This window comes from Epargyreus clarus, unplaced genomic scaffold (genome assembly GCF_041222505.1).
Source record: "Epargyreus clarus isolate Ecla_fem2 unplaced genomic scaffold, WU_Ecla_fem_2.2 ptg000019l, whole genome shotgun sequence".
Taxonomy (NCBI): domain Eukaryota; kingdom Metazoa; phylum Arthropoda; class Insecta; order Lepidoptera; family Hesperiidae; genus Epargyreus; species Epargyreus clarus.
Window position 1 is genome coordinate 7,365,029 of NW_027332227.1, and position 24,353 is coordinate 7,389,381.

At 34.0% G+C, this 24,353-nt stretch overlaps 2 protein-coding genes across 5 annotated transcripts in view; both read left to right on the forward strand.

The window, feature by feature from the left end:
- LOC140750049 (fatty-acid amide hydrolase 2-B) overlaps window positions 1-7,936 on the forward strand; it is a 35,284-nt gene extending 27,348 nt beyond the window's left edge. For all 3 annotated transcript variants that reach the window (XM_073083360.1, XM_073083361.1, XM_073083359.1), the window contains exons 3-9: window positions 728-947; window positions 2,161-2,378; window positions 3,235-3,364; window positions 4,012-4,151; window positions 4,422-4,562; window positions 5,887-6,156; window positions 6,744-7,936. In XM_073083360.1, coding sequence (XP_072939461.1) covers window positions 728-947; window positions 2,161-2,378; window positions 3,235-3,364; window positions 4,012-4,151; window positions 4,422-4,562; window positions 5,887-6,156; window positions 6,744-7,046 — 1,422 coding nt within the window. In that variant the 3' untranslated portion in view covers window positions 7,047-7,936. The remainder of the gene's footprint in view (window positions 1-727; window positions 948-2,160; window positions 2,379-3,234; window positions 3,365-4,011; window positions 4,152-4,421; window positions 4,563-5,886; window positions 6,157-6,743) is intronic.
- A 1,558-nt stretch (window positions 7,937-9,494) lies between these two features.
- LOC140750050 (G protein alpha q subunit) lies at window positions 9,495-16,991 on the forward strand. Of its 2 annotated transcripts, XM_073083363.1 has the most exons (9): window positions 9,495-9,624; window positions 10,147-10,333; window positions 12,304-12,488; window positions 12,839-12,993; window positions 13,479-13,607; window positions 14,060-14,189; window positions 14,780-14,933; window positions 15,309-15,416; window positions 16,841-16,991. In XM_073083363.1, exons 2-9 carry the CDS (start codon window positions 10,216-10,218, stop codon window positions 16,921-16,923), a joined length of 1,062 nt encoding a protein of 353 aa, XP_072939464.1. In that variant the 5' UTR covers window positions 9,495-9,624; window positions 10,147-10,215; the 3' UTR covers window positions 16,924-16,991. The 2 variants fall into 2 exon arrangements, with proteins under 2 accessions (XP_072939464.1, XP_072939463.1); XM_073083362.1 differs by lacking the exon at window positions 9,495-9,624 and having other exon boundaries at window positions 9,730-10,333.
- Window positions 16,992-24,353: the final 7,362 nt, after the last annotated feature.

The following is a 24,353-nucleotide window of genomic DNA, read 5'->3' on the forward strand; positions in this document are numbered from 1 at the left end:
GACCCGACAACATAGGACTAAGTAATGGTTATGTTACATTACACAAAGTAAATGCTTGCTTAAGTCAAAGATTTATTTTTGTGCAATGAAAATAAACTGCCAAACAGTCCACTGTTGAGGTCATAGTAACCTATTAACATTGGTTAACAAATCTGGGGATATAGAATATTAGGACTTAGGTACCATATTTACTTTGTGTAGTGTGTTTACTTTTGTAAGTGTAGTAGAACATTAAACCACAATTAATGAATCCGTCAAAACATAAAAAATATTTATGACGATTTAAAAATGATTAATTTTGGAATTCCATACTTAGCATCTAATGTGACGCAATAGTTATAAAATAACAATCCAAAAAGCCTTATACAACGTAATATATAATATAATAATATGTCAAAATGTCTTTAATATAGACGGCCTTAAGCAGGAAAACCATTATAAATTAACATAACATACTGTATGGTTGTACACGTATAATTCTATGTCAAGACAAAAAAGCCTAGATTAGTATAGGTAATTAAATATTTTTTAATATATTTATTTTATGCTGTTCTTAATAATTTAAATTTTATGCATATTTTGAACTTGAAACCGTTTTATAAGCGTTCAAAATTGTTATAAATAGTCGACGGATATAATAAGTATGTTTGACGTAATTTTTTTCAAAATTTTAATAATTTTATTGTGTATTAACAAAATTATTAAAAAGTGAACTTACTCTTTTTAGATAACATCGGAAGAAGTGGTAGCTGCGTACATAGAAAGATGTAAGGAGGTGAATCCGTATTTAAATGCCATCGTAGAGCCTCGATATGATATGGCTCTCAAAGAGGCAAGATGTATAGACAAAATGATAGCATCTAATGACCGCAGTCCTGAACAATTGGCGAAGGAGTATCCATTGTTAGGTGTCCCAATGACTGTCAAAGAAAGTATTGCTGTGGAAGGTAATGAAAAAGTTTTTTTTTACTTCTTGCTGCGAATTCTTTAACGATGACTTCGTTACGGCGACAGATGGTTGTAAGATGAACATCTTAACGTTATTCCTGAGTTCCTAAAATGTAAATCCTAAGGTGATGACCGATAGCTGTCTACGGTCAGAAAAAACTGTTTTTTGTTTCGTAAAAATGGTGTGAGTAAATAAACAAGTTCTATAATATGGAATGTACGAAATTTATATGGCGGTAGGTTTTTTTTTATAAAATTATGCCTATTAATCCAATGATTAACATAGGGAAAAAAATAATACATTTTCTTACGTTTCAAACAAAACAAGTAATGACATTGGTCGAACACGACTTTATCGTAAAAAATAATTTAGATTTGAGAATTCTCATTGCAATATTACAATTACCATTTTTATTATCGACTAAAGGTTAATGAGTAGGTAAGGGACAGTGGTTTTCATACTTGTTATATAGTATTATAGATTATACCTTTGCATATTTTATTTCCAAAAACCGCAAACTTAAATGTTCATAAAAACTTTAAGTAAATGAAACATCGTCACATAATTACCTAAATACATCCTGAGGTTTAATAATAAAGGTGCAAAAACATTACAAGTCACTTAGATTTTCTCAACCGTGGATTTTTAAAGTTTACTTGATTGTTATTGTCGGAGAATACACCCAGATATCTATTTCAAATATAATTTTATATATAAACAGTAATTTACATGCAATGAACGTATTTGCATTAAACGTAAAAACGATCATAGCATTTTAAGCACTACAACACGACAACAAGTTGTAGGTATAATTTATTTAATCAAGTACGAGTATGTATAGCATATGTCGATTTGTATATTTTTTTTTTTTTATAATATAAGAGTAGCAGACGAGCATGCAGTCCACCTGATGGTAAGTGGCTACTGCCGCCCATGGACATCTGTAATGAACCCAGATAGGATCAGATATTCCTACCTGAGGTCGGCCACAGATGCGCCGCTACCCCTGAGGACTACGCTGGAACGCCTCGGAAAAGTCTGTCTCCCTTACCACACTCTTCAAACCGGAACACAGCAGTGCCGTTAATAACACTGCTGTTATTAGGTAGAAATAGGTGTGGCGGTGGTGCCGCCGGAGTCGAACCACAAAGGGTTCTACCACCTTCAATAATATATAATGTTAATCTACTACTTTAATTCTTTATTTTCAGGCATGAGCAACGATTGCGGTACAGTATTCCCATACAGGAACCCTGCTAAGAAAGATGCTGAGATCGTCAGACTAGCGAGGGCAGCTGGTGCGATACCTATCGCTGTCACCAACACCCCTCAACTGTGTATGAATTGGGAGACGTATAATAACGTGACCGGGTTGACCATGAATCCATATGATCAAAAACGGACCACGGGCGGATCGTCAGGTGGCGAAGTAAGTATTGCTGCAGAACTTTTGATACTCCACTGGTCAGCCGGGATGTATCTCCAAACCTGACCTAATTTAAGAGAAGGCAAAAGCATACTCCACTATAATGCGCCAATGCTGTTGGATAGTGGAATACTGATTAGAGAATAATATATGACGGAGGGTTGCTTTTAAAGCGCCTGTAATGCCTCCGACAAGACTTAATGACTGCATTCTAAGATATGACTATGAGTGTAGAAAAGGTTTAATGGCTTAAGTAGGTAATGCTTTATTGATTTTTAAAAGATTTATTAAGATACAAATATTTTTATCATAATTTGAGATATCTGAGTTATTTGTGGATAACCAAAGTTCTCTAAGTAAATTTTTTTTTGCACATTTTAAATGTCCTTATTTTTCCTGCGATAAATTAAAAAAAACAGTAAAGATTAAATCTCAGCTATAAATTTCACTTTAAGTTTATTCGCATTTACATTAATGTAAAAATATAAAAAAAACTGGTTTAATATCTAGTGACGTCTTTTCATACGGACGACTTTAAATGTGTTTTTATTTAATTCATGGTACCTACTATACATAAGTTCACTTTTAAATTGTATTTTTAATGAAATGTATTAACTAAAGGTGGTACTCTGTGATTCGACTCCGAAGGCATCACGCCACACCATTTTCTCCCTTGTAATAAGAACAGTGTTAAGCGCTGAAGCGCTGGTTTGAAGGGAGTGGTAAGAATGCCAGTGTACTCAGATAAGAATCTAAAAGTTACCTGGAGTTGATTACTTATGGGTGGCTACACTTACCCTCACATGGACTACATGTTCGTCTGCTACTCTTATATTTAAAAAACTATTAAATTTTCCAGTCCGCCCTAATATCGTCCGCAGCGTCAATTATGGGAGTAGGATCGGATATTGCAGGATCGCTGCGTCTTCCTCCCATGTTCACCGGAATATTTGGTCACAAACCCACCCCAAGACTTCTATCCGTCGAAGGTATAATTCTAACATTCCAATCACAGGTACATTTTGCTTTTAAGGGACAGAATAACAGCTACATTCCTACCTCTCAGTGATTTGGAGAAAGTTGAAAGTTAAACATGTTTCTTACTTACACACACACACACACACACACGTAGTAAGTAAAGAAAATTTGTAATTTTAAATAAATAATATTTGTATTAATTATGCTATGGAAGAGCGGGGCTTCCTGTCACAGGTATAAATATACTTAAAAGGAGGCTCCAACAATCGATAACTGATGTAACTATATTAATACAAATAAAATTATTCTCATTTTAATTTTTCATACATTAAAAGTTTTTTAACTAAGTAATTGAAAGTAATAATAACTACTAACTTGAATTAAATGTGGTGAATGGATTATTACAACTGAAGGGCTACAAATTACATTATTTACCTATATACCTAAATTGTGTGCGTATCTTGGGGGTGCGTATAGTGAGGGTCCTCCCCGAGAGCGAGACGAATGAATGACATTTAATTTTAGAGAGGTTTAGGTACACATGTAGTAGGTATCTTTCTCTGTCTAAATTTCACTGGCATTTAGTACAAAGTGTACCCCGGTATATATAGATATTCATAATTAGCAATCATTTTAATAGTTGATATGGATATTTCAGGTCATGTACCCGATTGCTTAGACCCTGAATTCGAGGAGTACTTCGCATTGGGACCAATCGCACGTTACGCAGAAGACTTGACATTACTTCTGAAAGTCATGAGGCAAGGAACAGGGCCAGACGTACCTTTGGACAAACCTGTAGGTCCGCTTAAATTTTTACTTTACCTAATATTAGCCTCAAGATTTTTTAAACCACCAGCCCCAAATATAACAAAATTCGTCTTAAATATCACTCATATTACATATGAAACTTTAATACTATAAGTAATTGGTTTGGTGCCTTACCTAATTTTAAATACGTCATGTATTAAAACCCATAAATATGCATGAATGGAAGTAACATTAGATAATATTGTTTTACCAAAAATGTATACTAACTATAACAACGATAATTATCTTCTTTTTGAGGTGGATCTAACAAGACTGAAGTTTTATTATATGAATGGCGATGATAGCAACGTCACCGACAAAATTGGACCTGATGTGAGGAAAGCGATGGCCAAAGCGAAGGACTACATCAAGTCGACATACAACATCGAAGTTGAAGAGGTTGTAATATTAATCCCTTTTATATACTAAGGTAGCAGCAGACAAAGTGTTCGAAATGCGGGCTCAATTGCGAATCCCAGGCCTGATCTTTCAACCTCCCATTTTTACCACGCTTTTATTAGCTTGACCTGTATGTATGTATGTAACAGAATCTTTGAATTCGATTTTACCCACTTTGAACGGTCCGATTTTTTTAAATTTAGAACACTTATCAAGAACCGATGACAATACATGATTTTAATAATTTTGACCCATTCTCCTTATCAGAATAACGATTTTAGCGTGCTCTTTAGTTTTTAAACTTAATTATATTATTATTCTGTAATTATATTATTATTCTATATGCATATTAGAAATAAATTATCACTATCCATTACGGTCTATGTACCTGAGAGATGCTAAAACAATCACAAACGTGCAAGTAGTCGAATAAACAGAACTTTCAGCACGTGGATTAGGCTATAGTCATTCTCATACCGCCGTTGTTTACTTTCTAGGTGTGAGAAGTTTAAGTACCTAGTCACAAAACGAATATAGGCATATTAGGAACTTTTCTTATCATTTTACATTCGTATAAACCTCTTGTGATTATTTTTATCTTAGTTTTATGTTTTTGTAGATGGTCAAGGTTCGTTTTTACACAATAAAGCAAAATAAATAAAACTATACCGGAAGACTATATGCAAAAAGAAACAATGTTATTTGTTTTTCTGTACCTACACTGTAATTTATTCAAGTAACTACGAAATTTAATCGCATTATATTTGGAATAAATCAAGGTTATATTTTAAAGCTATTTACGGTGCTGGTATGTGGATAATAATTATTCATGTTACTGGAAATCACTACTTACTTACTTTCAAAAATAAAATATAAATGTGGATTTAGTATCATTATGTTATTGTATTAAATAATTCATATTATTGTAGGTAAGGATCTAGTAGGTGTATAGTAGTTTAAAGGTATTAATTTAAAATTCATTTATATTCATACGTATATATTTTTTGTCATATTAAAAAATCAGATAAAGTTTAACTAGACATTTTTATACGATTAGACTTGCAGTCCACCTGATGGTAAGTGATCACTTTCATTGACATCTGTGACCAACTCCATATAGATCAGCTTCTACTTGAAGCCGATCATAGATACGTCGCCACTCTTGTGTACGTACTAAGACAGCCGCTCACCACACTCTTCCACTAATAAGGAAGAACTACTTCACACTAGAAATAGGTGTGGCGGTGGTACCCTCCAGTCAAACAAGTGAAAGTCGAAGTCCATTCCAATTTGGCATCACACTGAAAAGATATTTTCATTTCAGTTGAAGATAAAGAACATTGAGCATATGTGGGAAATCAGTGTTAGAGTCCTTTTCAACATAAGACACGTTCAGAACATCTACACAGACCCTGAAAAACGTGACCAATGGGTCTCAGTATGGCCGGAGGTCCTCAAGAAGATGATTGGCATGTCAAACCATAACTTCACCAGCATCGCTTATGGTCCCGTACAAAAGTTTTTTGATGCCTTACCAAAGAGTTATTATAAGAAACTGGTCAGTATTTTCGAAGAAATCAAGACTGACTTTGATGTAAGTATTATTAATACGTGATTAATTAAGTTTCTGACAATTTAACCTAGTGATAAGGTGGACCTCGCGACGGTAAAGAAGTCTCCAATGCATTGGCAAGTGTGAAAGGCTCCGCGTTATATCATTGGAGCTGCATCATGTCATAATATTCAGAGAGTCGGAAATACCGATACTGTATTTCCGTTTCCTCCATATATCTGCTCGACTTAAGTACTTCTTTCCACACCTTGCGAAAGAATCACACCTCGAGATTAACTCGAGATGACGACCCGCATGGCGGTCATCATACCGGTCTGACGCGCTGAGGGTCCCGGGTTCGATCCCCGGCCAGACAGATATCTAAATGACGAACTTAGATTTCTGTTTCTGGGTCTGGGTGTTTGTGTATTTGTCTATGTGTGTGTCCAAGGCACCCACGACACAGGGAATCCTAGTGTGGAACTGTGAGTTTAGAAAGCGTTTAACTACTGATATTGTTTATGCGTTATGATCGACGTGAATGGGCACTTAAATTCAGATGAACTTTGCTTGAGTTTTGATTTTACTAAAAATGTTCTATTACTAAATTGTTTTATTTTACCTTACAGAAAGCTTTATCGGATAATGCAGTATTATTCTTCCCTGCGTTCCCGTACCCCGCACATTTGCACTACAGAGTTTTCTACAGATTTTTGAACTGTGGCTATCTCACTATATTTAATGCTTTGGGATTACCAGTCACTGCTTGTCCACAAGGCCTTACGGATAAGGGTCTACCAGTTGGTATTCAAATTGTAGCCAATAAGTATAACGATCACCTGACCATCGCCGTTGCTAAAGAATTTGAAAAGGCCTTCGGCGGATGGGTACCTCCGAATAAAGATATATTGAACAGCATTAAAACTACTTAACCTTAAACCCGATATTATAGGAATAAAGCTGATAATGTATTATGTTTTCCAAAGTGAAATGGAAAGGTTTTCGGTGGGTACAGTGCCTATGTAACCGCGTCATATGAGTCTGCAATACAGTTTGAGATGGATTTTAAACGTCCTGTGTACATATAAACTGCGGTGTTACCTGCGTAATCGATTAATACAGGCATGGAAAAATATACCGACTCATATATAGACGTATGGGGTTAAGCTGCTACCGGTAATTTTGAAATGGAACCAAATATCTGTTAACATTTAGCTTGATTTTTTAAGGTTTGATTTCGGTCCACCAAAATAACTGATAAAAGCTTTATTTGTTTTGCTTATTTTTAATCATGTAGCTGACGATTTCTTGTATATATTAATGTGATAACGTAACTTTATTATTACGAGTTCTCTACCAACTTTTCGAAAGCAAATGTTTTTTGACTACCAATATGCTTAAACCTACCTACTTACATGACAATAAGAGAAATAAAGAAAAAAAATTAGGATGCCAATACAACATAATAACTAAAATAAAGCGGATAACGAAAGTTTTATACCAAGGGGTGTATCAGGTAGCTATGTGATATTATCGCATGAGTTTGTGCAATAAACATTACAATAATTATTTATTTTCCAAGTACCTTAAACGTCTACTTACAGGTATCTAAGACTTCTGTTTTAAATTAGGTACTTAATAAATGCATATGTTATGTGTCTGGGACATCGATTATCACAATTTTAAGTATTGTATATTATTTTGTATAACTATCTAGGTTAAGTTACGTATTTTATGAATAGATTAGTACCGTCAAATATTTGTATAGAATTAAATGGATATCAGAATAAAATAAGAATAATAAAGTTTTTCACGATTCATAGCTTGGTTGTTTATTTTTCTTCTATAACTACCCAATAAATACGGAAATAGGTAGATATAAAAATAAAATACTGACCACGATTTTATAAGTCGAGTACCTATGTTTACGGTTCATATTGAACTAGCGGACCCGGCAAACTTTGTACCGCTTCAAAATCGATATTAATTGCAACCAAACAAACATACAAAGTTTTCCTCTTTATAATATTAGTGTAGATACACAAATGAAAATGAAGCCATATTTTTAAAATACAAATATATTAAATAAAAAATATTAAAAATAATAAAAAAAATCAATTTTCTGCTGCACGTTCTCAGCGTAGGCCTGCATCGTCATTCATAACAACATTACGAATTAGTACTAAGTGTACATACAAGCCTATGGTCATTCCGCTACGCTAGACAGTTACCTAACCGCTGGCATGAACGGTAGTGAACATTCCACTCCAAGGTTAATCTGCGTGTCTAGGGCACACATGCAACATTGCTTCGTTGCCGTGACATGTAGGGCTTCCATGCCACTCAAGCTGAAGCACGGACACGGTCAACCATCAAAGTCATTGGTATGATCAATAAGGAACATTGGTAAATGTAGACTTGATAGAATCAGCTGTGCACTGAGATATTTGCGATTTGTGTATCTTTACTATCTTTGGCTATGAGGCCATTACTCTCTGTGCCACTTCTACACCGCCACGTTCATGAAACTATTTAATAAGAGAAAAGTGATCGATTGCACTAATCATCCTGAGCAAAAAGACAACAAAAAATTAGGTATACCATGGGTAGCCCGAGAGCGGTGCGAGCGATGGCATCGCACCGGGCGCCGTCATACGAGGGGTGCCGAAAACACCCGAGCGTCACCGTGTGAAGAAACTGGGCTATTACATGAATGACTAATTAAGCTACTCGGGTGCAACATACTTATTACAGTATAGAAATAGAATAAAATCAACTTCCATTTCATTTGATTACTTTGCGACTCCATAGAAAAAGCTTTTATTGTAGTAAGTTTATAGATTTTGGAGACGCCGCCATGAGCCACCTAATATTTCTGCTAAACCACTAGGTATACCTTCGCAAAGAACAAATCATACCTCTAGAAGAAATTAATTCTAATAATATTTCATTAAGATTTCTTGCGAAAGAAATATACACGGAAAGAAGCCATAGCAATAGCAACGAATGACGAATGTAGTGGTAACAAAATAGCTAGGTATACGGTATACCTGATATAATATAATTTTAGTAATATAATTAAATATAAACTATCGTGTTAAGTCAGGTATGAACAACCTTTTGAAAGTTGCGAACTTAACTTGAGGGTACTAACACTAGAAGATTGGAAAAAATTAAGGACCCATTATATGAAATTTCTCCACCAAGGAGAAAGTTCAAAGAATAAACAAAAACATTGTTTGGAATTTTGCTTTATTTATTTTACAGCGATTGTCTTTAAAAAAACTAAATGACAAGTTGACAATCATTTGACAATTTTGACATTTGGCATTGTCAAAAATTAACAAAAATACCGTAATCAAACGAAATTATTTTTGAAATTCGTAATTCGTAAATCTGAGATTTAAAGAAATGGCTTTCACAGAATACTTTTTGCCTGGCGCGAATAAAGCCGAAAATCTATCAACTAATGATCTATTTAACCTACCTGTTAATCCGTTTCCTTTAAAGGTAAGTATGTGTGTTTACTATATCGTTATAAATAATATTTTGATTAGGTTCTACTTAAATAACTCCGTCAGACCGTCACAAAAATAATATCCCTTACAATACGTAGTTAACCCTAGGAAATCACATCGTAAACTATCCGTGTTAGTTAACAGTAAATTGCCTAGTTATCATCAATCCGCTGTTTGCTCACTGTTTTAATCATATTATTACACACGTGCAGGGAGTAGCCATAGGTTTCTTGAATCTAGTTACATTAATAGGATTATAGGATCGCTTCACAAGGTTCCACGGTTCATATATAAACGGATTTCAATGTGTTTATATCGGCAGTAGTCGCGTAAATGGATATTACCGATATTAGTCGCCGCATTGAGTGATCGGATTGTCGTTTTGCTGTTAAAAGTTTTAGTTCCTATAAGTATTCGCGCGACGGCGTTTTGTGACGCCGCTATTGTGCTATAGCCTTGCTAACGTGGCTTTGAACTTGTGATGCAGTGAGTGTTATGTTAAATGTTATTTTAGAAGTGGTGTGTGTCTGTTAACAAGCCTGCCGAAAGGCCCAAACTGTTGGCATCCTCGATCTGAAGAAAGATGGAGTGCTGCTTGTCAGAGGAAGCCAAAGAACAGAAAAGAATCAACCAGGAAATAGAGCGGCAACTCAAAAAGGACAAACGCGATGCCAGAAGAGAACTCAAACTGCTGTTACTTGGTGAGCCAATATATTAGCATAAGTGTTCATTTAATTCCTCATGCATTTGGAAACTAATTTCTTTAACTATAGAATAATTAGTAATAATTAGAGTAATGTTCTTTAAAATGATCGTTCATATGAGGTTTAGTTTCAAAGCTAAATTGTATTTTGAAAAATCAAAATGTCATTTTATTCTCTATTGACGAAGATGTCACAAACAATTGATAATGTCAGTAACAATATTATGTGTTTTCTTGACTGTAATAAGTTGAATGATTCAAGAGATTATTATAATATAAGCATGTAATTGATGTTCAACATTAACAAAACGTACCTCAAAAATACATTTTCATGTCCGATTGCTGGGCACATATTTCTCCCCATAACTGGGGAGATCTGGAAGTTACTGCACTACTTGAAAACCTGTGTGAAAAGGGTATCTGTTCCCAGCGAAACATATTGCCAACTCGATCTTATTATGAATACCATATGAAGCCTTTTTAAGGCAAGTTTTAATGACTGCTATCCTATAGTAGCAACCTAGACTAGCTTAAATTAGACTTATCTTCTGAAGTATGGAAGCATGTATGAAATGTCATGAGAAATAAATGTGCTCAGTTATATTTTTTCAAAATAAAGTAATAAACTTTGATATAATCAGGTTAATCTACCTGATTATATCAAAGTAATTTCCCATTTTTTAATATATCTATACAATTTACCTACTAAACAAGATTAAGTTAAACACCCAAGTAATATGCTTATATTGGGTATTTAGGAAAATTCCACACATACAAAGTAGACATTATATTAACTTGAAAAAAGCATGCATTCCAGCTAAACATTATGTTCTTAATACATTTATGACTTCTACTAAAAATGTATTTTTTATAATATATGCAGCAATTGCAATCTACTCGTGTTACTGGCAATGAATATCTATAATCAACCCTAAGTATAATTCGACCCAAGGATGGCCATAAATGTGTTTTGTCTGGTGAAGAATAATTTTCGTGAGCCTCATAAATGTGTTTCCCAACTTTCCTATGCCTTTCAAACCAGAACGCAGCACTTGTTGATACAGCTATTGTTATGCAGAAAATTTCTGCTAAATCTCCTATTTAATAGGTGTGGTGGAATTTTCTCCGGAGTCAAATTACAAAGGACTCCCACTTCTTTGAATAAAATTATTGTTCTCTATAACTTCATCCGTGTATGAGCTAGGATTTTTTGACAATTCTTATTCACTCTATATCATAATATAACTATTATTAAACACCCACTGCTTAAAAGTAAAGCCATATTCACTTACAATGTTTAAAGGTGGTAAAACCCTCTGTGGTTCGACTCCTGCACCACCACCGCCACACCTATTTCAGCCTGATAACAGCAGTATCAATGGCTGCTGTGTTCATGGTAAAAATGAAGAAATTATGTAAAAAACTTTTGTAAAAAAGACGATTCCAACGACATCTCATGCGACACATATACATACATAGATTTATAAACTCACAGTATATTATTTACCCTTCGAAGTCAGATAAGACTTTATTATGTAACTAGTTTTTGCCCGCGGCTTCGCCCGCGTTTAAAAGAAAATAATATAACATACTAACATACATAAAACTGAAAATTCAAGTGTGCTAAAGATCATCACTTCGTAAAATGCATAGTTTACGATTTAATCCTTACTAATATCGATTAAAATAATCGATGTTTTGGGTCCAAAAGATCAAATCTCCGATTAATCGATCTTAGATCGCCATCCCTAGTTCCTGTGGGATTTCCGGGATAAAAACTATCCTATGTCCTTTTTCGGGTCTCAGACTATCTTTGTACAAAATTTCATTAAAATCGGTTCAGTGGTTTGGGCGTGAAGAAGAGACAAGCAGACAGACAGACAGACAGAGTTACTTTCGGATTTATAATATTAGTAAGGTAATATTAGTAAGGATAAGGATAATATTATTTTGTACAATTGATCACAGGTACTGGTGAATCAGGCAAATCAACTTTCATTAAGCAGATGAGAATCATCCACGGCTCTGGGTACAGCGACGAAGATAAGCGCGGCTTCGTTAAACTCGTCTACCAGAACATATTCATGGCGATGCAAAGTATGATACGTGCTATGGACCTTCTGCAAATAAGTTATGGATCACCAGCCACTGCAGTATGTATTCACTTAAATCTGGTTTACTTTTTCATGTTTGGCTTATTGTTTGCCATATATGTTTGCAGAAAAAGTATCTGGGACGCAAACTTCAAATCTTGCCAGGGATGAATTTGACCCTAGCTAAGACGCTGATAACGTGTAAAAGAGAGCTTGTGTGGTTAAACTTATTTCAAAAAACCTTTAAAAGTCCTTGAATCTATAAAGAATGAAACAATACATTCTTTGAAATGATGAAAATAATGTTACTTTGTCTTAGATCTATGAAAAAATCTTAGCACATTCTCCTTTTACAATTTATTGATGAATTTTAGTTAACAGAAATATAATTCTGTGAAACATGTTTTCAGGAAAAAGCGGAGTTGGTAGCGTCGATTGACTTTGAGAGTGTTACAACTTTTGAAAATCCTTATGCGGATGCTATTAAAGATTTATGGGCCGACAGTGGAATACAAGAGGTCTACGACAGGCGACGAGAGTACCAACTTACTGATTCTGCCAAATAGTAAGTATTTTTTGGGAGATTAATTATTAATAGGATTAATTAGGCCTCCAGTAATATACATCTCTGTCGCTGTTTTCCCACGAGGCTATTGATTAATAGCTTAGATAAATGAGGTTGATAGGTATCCCACACTACTATATAAGCAACTCGTAAGGCATGGATGTTTCATCACGGCACCTCATAGAATATCCTGCAACACCTACCCGTTTTAATCCAGACACAGAATAAATATAAGTGGGTACATTTAAAATAATCAATCACATCAGCAAAACACTTTTCATGTTTTTTGATTACTTTCTTTATGCAATGATTTAGGGGATAATTATGTACTGTAAATAATATATATTTATATTAAACGACTTTGCGAACGTAACTGACTGAATTATAAATTAGCACATTATTTAAATAAAGTATGATATACAGTGGGCTATTGAATGTTTTCCTTTTATCTCTATTGGGAGGATTTGTTTATTGACTCTTTACAGTTATTTAAGCGACCTGGCAAGAATCGAGGCTGCAGACTATCTGCCCACAGAACAGGACATTCTGCGAGCCCGACAGCCCACTACCGGTATTCTTGAGTATCCTTTCGATCTTGACGGCATCATATTTAGGTATGTTCGAGTGTGTGATGGCTTGTGGCCTTTACCGCTAGCTCCCCTTTAATCGAGACTTTCCATGTGCTATACATATAGAAAATAAAGTTATTATAGTAATTCTGAGTAAAATTTTTCGAGGTTCAGTTTAGGTTTTGTTTTAACTGAATGTAGTCAAGGAATTATTATTCCAGATGCTTGTACCCTTATATGATTTTTTTTTGTTTGATCGAGTCAATCTTTGTTATCGAATTCGTAAATATATCAACAGCGCCTCTGATGGATCGTCTGGAAACTAAAATCTGTCGTAACGTGACGGAGATCGAGCTATCAATTAGATAAATCAATTGCTCGATTAAAAACACATAACAAGAGTACTGATTGTAATTTGCTAACTATTATATGACTTGTGTGGTACTGTTGTAGGTGATGTAGCTATTTCTTTAATTTGTGTACTTATTACATTTCAGGATGGTGGACGTAGGCGGACAGAGATCCGAGAGAAGGAAGTGGATTCACTGTTTTGAAAACGTCACATCTATCATATTCTTAGTAGCCCTTAGTGAATATGATCAAATTTTATTCGAATCTGAAAATGAGGTGAGCACTATACTTACATTATTATTACTCTTAAGCCACGTCATAGTCAGGGGCTGACCTGAAAGGCGGCTTCCTTCCGGATACACTTTACCGACCGACATAAAAAAATAATTTTGTACCTATTATTACAAAGAGGTGTCGATAAAAAAAAAATGTCATCCAGGTTTACTAACTTTGTTAAGTAAACTTGTATTTAATTAGGATATAAGTATAGGGTGATGAAATATTTGAATTTTATCAAAGAAGCAAAATGAAATCATCTAAAGAGCGTGGCATTCAATCATGCCGAGGGAGCGCTCATGACTAGCTGTCGCGTTAGTCTTAAATCTGTAGTATTTGACACTACTTATCGTTAGTATCTTAACTTTCTAAAAAGATAATAATTTACATCCTGAAAATTAACTATTTCGAAAACACAAATGATTTGAACATGATGTATAATTAATAATTATGTTCATACTAAATGGGCAAAATTGATGATTGTATGAAATGTCGTTATTAAGATTCAGTGATACTCACAGAATAACTGAAATTAAAATTGTTGTATATAATTATCTTGTAAAATAAATGGAAGGTCTGTTCAATTTCAGAACCGAATGGAAGAATCAAAGGCCTTGTTCAAGACCATCATCTGTTATCCGTGGTTCCAGAATTCATCAATTATTCTTTTCTTGAACAAAAAAGACTTGCTAGAAGAGAAGATAGCATACTCCCATCTGGTCGACTACTTTCCCGAATATGATGGTATGTGTTCATAAAAGGCAATAGTTAAATTGGTTAAAGGATAAGTGGCAACATAGGTCTTCTGTCTTGTGTTCTATGACTGGAAAACTATGTTTAATGTTCTACTGATTGCTGACTGAGTTAAGGACATACACCAACATAATAATAATCTATTTTATGCCTATTGGATACACATTGGATAGATTGATTATTAATAACGGACGTAAAAACTTACTGCATAACTTATACAAAGCACGAAACATAGCTATGTCCATGAACTATTTAAACTATTTAAAAAGACATAGACATGTTCATTTAGACACATGTCTTGAATTTTGTCACAAATTATCATCTAGTATTTTATTCATATTTATTAACATTTCACTAATTTGTCAGGGCCAAAACAGGATCCCATACCGGCAAGAGAATTTATCCTTCAGAAATATTTAAAGGAGAATCCAGACCCCGACCGATCGTGTTACTCGCACTTCACAACGGCCACAGGTTGAACTCCTATGAGAGAAACATTTATATTTTATGTTGAGGCTAGTTTAATGTGTAGATTAGTTGCTAGACTCTGCATACATAAAGAAATATATGAGGCTGTTAGTACCAATTAGGCTATAACTACAAAAAACGATTTACAATGGAGAAATGTAAAAGTGTATAGTCCGCTCTGAAGGCGTTGCGAGGAAGTGTAGTCATACAATTTACTATGGCGACGCGATTCATTTCTATATTCAGAGCGGACTAGCAGTTTTACGCGGACTATACAACATTTTTAAATTACGAACATACGGATCGAAAAATCATTAAAATGCAGTTAAGGCACTCATACGTACATGTAACTGAAAATTGAATGACAGTGGCGCCATCTGTCGAAAATTGATCGTACCAACTCAGAAACCGTGGGCTCATGCACAACAACATGATCAAATGCATAGTTTAAAATTCTATAAAGGATGTACAGACAAACAATCATTTATATGTTCATTCACATAATATATAAAGCATTCACAGACGAGACGTGGTATATAAAAGTATTCCCCTATAAAACATAATATTATGTTAACGCATTTAAATCTACCATGTAAAGGCTGCCTACCCCGTGCGTGTCAGATTATTGTAGAAAAATGTAATTATAAGTGTCTGACTCATTCACCACTGACCAATCGCCAATTCACGATTATCATCATTATCATTTGATGTCATATTATCATTCATTAACAACGCATTTGACTCAGAAAGCCTTCATACATAATTATAGAATGTCTAAACAAAAGAACAGTAATAATCAGTCATATGTATCACCTAATAACCACATACAACACCAGTATGTTCTAACAGTACAATTCAGAGACATGCTTATACAATATAGTGAAAAGCTAATATCATTTTTAGATTTCTTGTCATTATTGATATCAAGTGTTTTTAAGTTTAGCTTGCCATAATAATATTTAAGTTTTGCATATTGGCAACGAGTAGTATTAGTATGAAATTTTATATATTTGTATGTCTAATCTAAGGTTAACTTTTTCTTGCATCAATTATATAATTACATCAAAACATACATATATGAAATCGGAATATAAAGTGGTCACTGCCACCCATAGTTGCAACTGCAATCAACAACAATGAGAACTATCCAATCGTGAATTATATTACAGATGCCTTGTAGCAAACATAATATATAATTAATTAATGTTAAATGTCTGCCTTTACATTCCATTTGCCGCCTTATTTCGACGTTATACTCGTAATATTATAATGGTTTAAAATTATAATAATTAAAAACATTTTATGTAATTAAAACAATAGACTTTAAGTGGATTCTTATTATTTGCGCACATAATATTTTTTCGCATTTTTATACCGTGTACTTCTTATTTATTTTTTGTTATTGCATGCTGCTTTGGAAATCTTTAAAGACACTGAAAACATTAAGCTTGTGTTTTGTGCAGTGAAAGACACTATTATGCAATCGGCCCTCAAGGAGTTCAATTTGGCATGATCATGTCGTAAATATTATAATTTTATATATAATCTATATTTGGTTATAAATAAATATTTTACTGTTGACTGCATGTTTTATTTTTAGTTTATTCTTTAAATTAACTGGTACTATTAAACTAATTTTGGTAAATATGTAATTATTAAAAATAATACGCAACAAGAGTCCTGTATCCTATATAATTACATTGCTATTATAAAGTAGTAAAAATCAAGAAGAAACACACTTTGCTGGAATTGATTTTAGCATGTTCATAATGTAATCTTTGTAAAACATAGTTCTTGTATAAATTCACTAGCAGTACCAACCCGCGTAACCATTTTAACATATTTATGAACATTTTTTTATTGATGCAAGTTAAACTAGTACATTTGTTTTAAAAATTTGAATGACATAATATTATTGTTAACTAATTTTGCTTTTAATTGTATGAAATTTTTTAATTTTAAGTTTGTTTATTTCGTTTAAGTTTTACTTTATTTGCACAAGAAGAAATAGATAAAGATTTAAAAGTAAAAATTCGTATGCATATAGATTGTTAATGGATTTAATAAATTAACAAAAAAATAGTTATTACTTAGGCAAAATGGACACAGTAATTATCAATTCAACTAGTGAAGTGTGGCCATTTTGTGGCTTGAGGCCAGACATTCATCAGTGTTGCGAAACATCTCCGGGAGCCCATGTTAAGGGGGTTTTTAAACTGACGCCAAAAAAGAAAAGCAACAACATTTGGTTCACAAGCCCCCTAAGGAGAAAGGTGTTAATCGTTACTGTAATTATATGTATTATTGTTCTTACTATATAACTTGAAATAAAGAACAGCGTACAGCGTAGCCTCATTCACCAAGCGTGAAGTTGATTATAGTTTTCACACTTATTTCAGAAAATGATGGAGATCTTTAATTTCATTTTTTCTTTATCTTAAAGCAGTTAATTTCTTTTAAAGTACACATTATTTTAAAATCAAACCCGGTTTTGATCCAGTGCTTAAAAACTAAAAATTATGTTTTCTGAATATATGCCTATGATTTCAGATCGTGATTACTTGAAAAGAGTTACCTACGTAACGTCGCACGCTACGTTGCAGACTTTATTCTGAATGTCGCAAAACATGAAAATGTTTAGCACATTAAAAAAAACTGAATGAAAGTCGTACCTGAGCTCGATGAATATTTATTACCTCTATGACGTCATAAATTTGAATGCCTACTACGGTTCTCGTACCTTATACTTTGCACTAGTATACATAATACCCATGAAGGTAATGAGTATTGTATTAATACTTGGTATAGTCCACATAAAACTGCTAGTCCGCTCTGAAAATAGAAATGAATCGCGTCCCCATAGCAAATTGTATGACTACACAGGCTCGCAACAACTTCACAGCGCATTAGCATTTTGGCGCGGACTGTACTATGTTACTGAGGTTCGAATCTCAGGTATGCACTGTTCTCAAAAGTATGTAAGTTTGCCTATTCGCACTTCGCCAGCGCGGTGGACTTTCGCTCTGAGAGGAGACCTGTGCCCAGAATTGGAAAAGTAGGTCATCCCTACTATCCAATACAACTCAGTACTTGACGAGGATGTTAATTATGAATAAAGGAAAAAATTTGCTCTGTGCAATAAAATAATATTATATTAAAATGGGAAAAAATAAATATTTGTGGTTTATGTTCAGATTGTTTATTTTCGTATACCTACATCCTATGTATCATAGAAGTACTGACTCTGAATGGCCAAATGAAAAAGAGACTGTTAAAACGATTCCGCCATTTAACTTTGTTTCTCTATTATTAATTATTATTGAAGTATGAGATTTATTTGTATTTTAACATTAAAATTTCTTACAAATACTGGCAACACTCCTGGTCCACTGCAGGGACATCGTGTTCTACTCTTCGCAATATAATCTTGATTGCGTACCAAAGTGGCACAGGAAATTGAATGTTAAATGTATTCCTGCGTTTTATTTATTTTCATGACCTAAAAGCTCTGTTGAATAATTATTAATAAGATCAGTTTACTTATTTAGGTTCTTAGTTCTCAGGGCTCCATTAGACAGACCGCATTTTTAGCAGTTGATATGTTTATTTTATGCGGTCGGTTTTGGGCTTCAAAACGTACTGATTTCAATTGCACTGTTGCGCAAGATGACGACGTGTGGCGTCGATCCTTTCATTTGTTAACGGCACACTGTTCATATGCATCTACCCAAACAACGAAGTGTCCGTGAAACTAGCACAGCATTTGCCAGCAGAGCACTAAAAAATAAGAGTTCTATTCGCATGCACATGAGTTCTATAGTTCCTGATAGTTTTCAGGAATAGTTCTGGCGATTTCACGGAGATAAAGCAGAATGAAATAATGCTCTGCTAACTTCACACAGCAGAGCATTTTCTACAAAATTGAAAAAAAAGCTATTGATTAGTGTAATTAGCTAATATCTGGAGTTCCTAATAGTTTTCAGTGATAGTTCTCGCGAAATAAACTTAAAAAATAATTTATAGATAAAATAAATAAACAAAAATTTAACCAAAAAAAAAAATATGGAAAAAGGTTATTTAAAAGTGGAAACTCGTCGATTTTGCAAAGACTAGTAATAAAATGATACATTTGTACAATAACTGACCCAGGAACTCACACTAAAGTGCCAGCACAGCATACTAGAATAGTACAAATCGGAAAGATTTTCGACAAAACTTTTTTTAATATTATTTTCACGTAACCAGGGGGAAGGATCTCAGCGGTTTTACATAGGCTAGTACTATGGATACAATTTAAAAATATAACCAATCCTAGAACTCATACTAAAGTGCCAGCAGAGCATACTAAAATAACAAAAATCGGATGGAGTTTCGAGAAATATTTTTTTTAAATTATTTCCACGTAACCAGATAGCGGGAACTTATCGGTTTTATATAGACTAATAACATAGCTACAATTTAAAAATATAACCAATCCGAGAACTCTCACTAAAGTGCCAGCAGAGCATACTAGAATAACAAAAATCGGATGGATTTTCGACAAATATTTTTTTTTTAAATCATGACCACGTAACCAGATGGCGGGAACTCATCGGTTTTATGAAGATTAGTAACATAGCTACAATTAAAAAATATAACCAATCCCAGAACTCGCACTAAAGTGCCAGCAGAGCATACTAGAATAACAAAAATCGGATGGATTTTCGACAAATATTTTTTTTTAAATCATGACCACGTAACCAGATGGCGGGAACTCATCGGTTTTATGTAGATTAGTAACATAGCTACAATTTAAAAATATAACCAATCCCAGAACTCGCACTAAAGTGCCAGCAGAGCATACTAGAATAGCAAAAATCGGATGGATTTTCGACAAATATTTTTTTTCAATCATGTCCACGTAACCAGATGACGGGAACTCATCGGTTTTATGTAGACTAGTAACATAGCTACAATTTAAAAATACAACCAATCCCAGAACTCACACTAAAGTGCCAGCAGAGCATACTAGAATAACAAAAATCGGATGGAGTTTCGACAAATATTTTTTTTTAATTATTTCCACGTAACCAGATAGCGGGAACTCATCGGTCTTATATAGACTAGTAACATAACTACAATTCAAAAATATAACTAATCCCAGAACTCACACTAAAGTGCCAGCAGAGCATACTAGAATAGCAAAAATCGGATGGATTTTCGACAAATATTTTTTTTTCAATCATGTCCACGTAACCAGATGGCGGGAACTCATCGGTTTTATATAGACTAGTAACATAGCTACAATTTAAAATTACAACCAATCCCAGAACTCACACTAAAGTGCCAGCAGAGCATACTAGAATAACAAAAATTGGATGGATTTTCGACAAATATATTTTTACAATCATGTCCACGTAACCAGATGGCAAGAACTCATCGGTTTTATGTAGACTAGTACCATAGCTACAATTTAAAAATACAACCAATCCCAGAACTCACACTAAAGTGCCAGCAGAGCATACTAGAATAGCAAAAATCGGATGGAATTTCGACAAATATATTTTTACAATCATGTCCACGTAACCAGATAGCGAGAACTCATCGGTTTTACATAGACAAGTAACATAGCTACAATTTAAAATTACAACCAATCCCAGAACTCACACTAAAGTGCCAGCAGAGCATACTAGAATAGCAAAAATCGGATGGATTTTCGACAAATATTTTTTTTTCAATCATGTCCACGTAACCAGATGGCGGGAACTTATCGGTTTTATATAAACTAGTAACATAGCTATAATTTAAAAATATAACCAATCCCAGAACTCACACTAAAGTGCCAGCAGAGCATACTAGATTAACAAAAATTGGATAGATTTTCGACAAATATATTTTTTCAAACATGTCCACGTAACCAGATGGCAAGAACTCATCGGTTTTATGTAGACTAGTAACATAGCTACAATTTAAAAATACAACCAATCCCAGAACTCACACTAAAGTGCCAGCAGAGCATACTAGAATAGCAAAAATCTGATGGATTTTCGACAAATATTTTTTTGAATCATGTCCACGTAACCAGATGGCGAGAACTCATCGGTTTTATGTAGACTAGTAATATGGCTACAATTTAAAAATACAAACAATCCCAGAACTCGCACTAAAGTGCCAGCAGAGCATACTAGAATAACAAAAATCGGATGGATTTTCGACAAATATTTTTTTTTCAATCATGTCCACGTAACCATATGGCGAGAACTCATCGGTTTTATGTAGACTAGTAACATAGCTACAATTTAAAAATACAAACAATCCCAGAACTCATACTAAAGTGCCAGCAGAGCATACTAGAATAGCAAAAATCGGATGGATTTTCAACAAATATTTTTTTTTCAATCATGTCCACGTAACCAGATGGCGAGAACTCATCGGTTTTATGTAGACTAGTAACATAGCTACAATTTAAAAATACAACCAATCCCAGAACTCACACTAAAGTGCCAGCAGAGCATACTAAAATAACAAAAATTGGATAGATTTTCGACAAATATATTTTTTCAAACATGTCCACGTAACCAGATGGCAAGAACTCATCGGTTTTATGTAGACTAGTAACATAGATACAATTTAAAAATACAACCAATCCCAGAACTCACACTAAAGTGCCAGCAGAGCATGCTAGAATAACAAAAATCGGATGGATTTTCGACAAATATATTTTTTCAAACATGTCCACGTAACCAGATAACGGGAACTCATCGGTTTTATGTAGACTAGTAATATAGCTAAAATTTAAAAATATAACCAATCCCAGAACTCTCACTAAAGTGCCAGCAGAGCAAACTAGAATAACAAAAATTGGATGGATTTTCGACAAATATATTTTTTCAAACATGTCCACGTAACCAGATAACGGGAACTCATCGGTTTTATGTAGACTAGTAACATAGCTACAATTTAAAAATACAACCAATCCCAGAACTCACACTAAAGTGCCAGCAGAGCATACTAGAATAGCAAAAATCGGATGGATTTTCGACAAATATTTTTTTCAATCATGTTCACGTAACCAGTAATTTAAAAATATAACCAATCCCAGAACTCACACTAAAGTGCCAGCAGAGCATACTAGAATAACAAAAATTTGATAGATTTTCGACAAATATATTTTTTCAAACATGTCCACGTAACCAGATGGCGAGAACTCATCGGTTAACTCGGTTAACTAGTCTACATAAAACCGATGAGTTCTCGTAATCTGGTTACGTGGACATGATTGAAAAAAAAAAATTTGTCGAAAATCCATCTGATTTTTGCTATTCTAGTATGCTCTGCTGGCACTTTAGTGTGAGTTCTGGGATTGGTTGTATTTTTAAATTGTAGCTATGTTACTAGTCTACATAAAACCGATGAGTTCTTGCCATCTGGTTACGTGGACATGTTTGAAAAAATATATTTGTCGAAAATCTATCCAATTTTTGTTATTCTAGTATGCTCTGCTGGCACTTTAGTGTGAGTTCTGGGATTGGTTGTATTTTTAAATTGTAGCTATGTTACTAGTCTACATAAAACCGATGAGTTCTCGCCATCTGGTTACGTGGACATGATTGAAAAAAAATATTTGTTGAAAATCCATCCGATTTTTGCTATTCTAGTATGCTCTGCTGGCACTTTAGTATGAGTTCTGGGATTGTTTGTATTTTTAAATTGTAGCTATGTTACTAGTCTACGTAAAACCGATGAGTTCTTGCCATATGGTTACGTGGACATGATTGAAAAAAAAATATTTGTCGAAAATCCATCCGATTTTTGCTATTCTAGTATGCTCTGCTGGCACTTTAGTGTGAGTTCTGGGATTGTTTGTATTTTTAAATTGTAGCTATGTTACTAGTCTACATAAAACCGATTAGTTCCCGTCATCTGGTTACGTGGACATGATTGTAAAAATATATTTGTCGAAAATCCATCCAATTTTTGCTATTCTAGTATGCTCTGCTGGCACTTTAGTGTGAGTTCTGGGATTGTTTGTATTTTTAAATTGTAGCTATGTTACTAGTCTACATAAAACCGATGAGTTCCCGTTATCTGGTTACGTGGACATGTTTGAAAAAAAATATTTGTCGAAAATCCATCAGATTTTTTCTATTCTAGTATGCTCTGCTGGCATTTTAGTGTGAGTTCTGGGATTGTTTGTATTTTTAAATTGTAGCTATATTACTAGTCTACATAAAACCGATGAGTTCCCGTTATCTGGTTACGTGGACATGTTTGAAAAAATATATTTGTCGAAAATCCATCCGATTTTTGTTATTCTAGCATGCTCTGCTGGCACTTTAGTGTGAGTTCTGGGATTGGTTGTATTTTTAAATTGTAGCTATGTTACTAGTCTACATAAAACCGATGAGTTCTCGCCATATGGTTACGTGGACATGATTCAAAAAAATATTTGTCGAAAACCCATCAGATTTTTGCTATTCTAGTATGCTCTGCTGGCACTTTAGTGTGAGTTCTGGGATTGGTTGTATTTTTAAATTGTAGCTATGTTACTAGTCTACATAAAACCGATGAGTTCTCGCCATATGGTTACGTGGACATGATTGAAAAAAAAATATTTGTCGAAAATCCATCCGATTTTTGCTATTTTAGTATGCTCTGCTGGCACTTTAGTGTGAGTTCTGGGATTGTTTGTATTTTTAAATTGTAGCTATATTACTAGTCTACATAAAACCGATGAGTTCTCGCCATCTAGTTACGTGGACATGATTGAAAAAAAAATATTTGTCGAAATTCCATCCGATTTTTGCTATTCTAGTATGCTCTGCTGGCACTTTAGTGTGAGTTCTGGGATTGGTTGTAATTTTAAATTGTAGCTATGGTACTAGTCTACATAAAACCGATGAGTTCTTGCCATCTGGTTACGTGGACATGATTGTAAAAATATATTTGTCGAAAATCCATCCA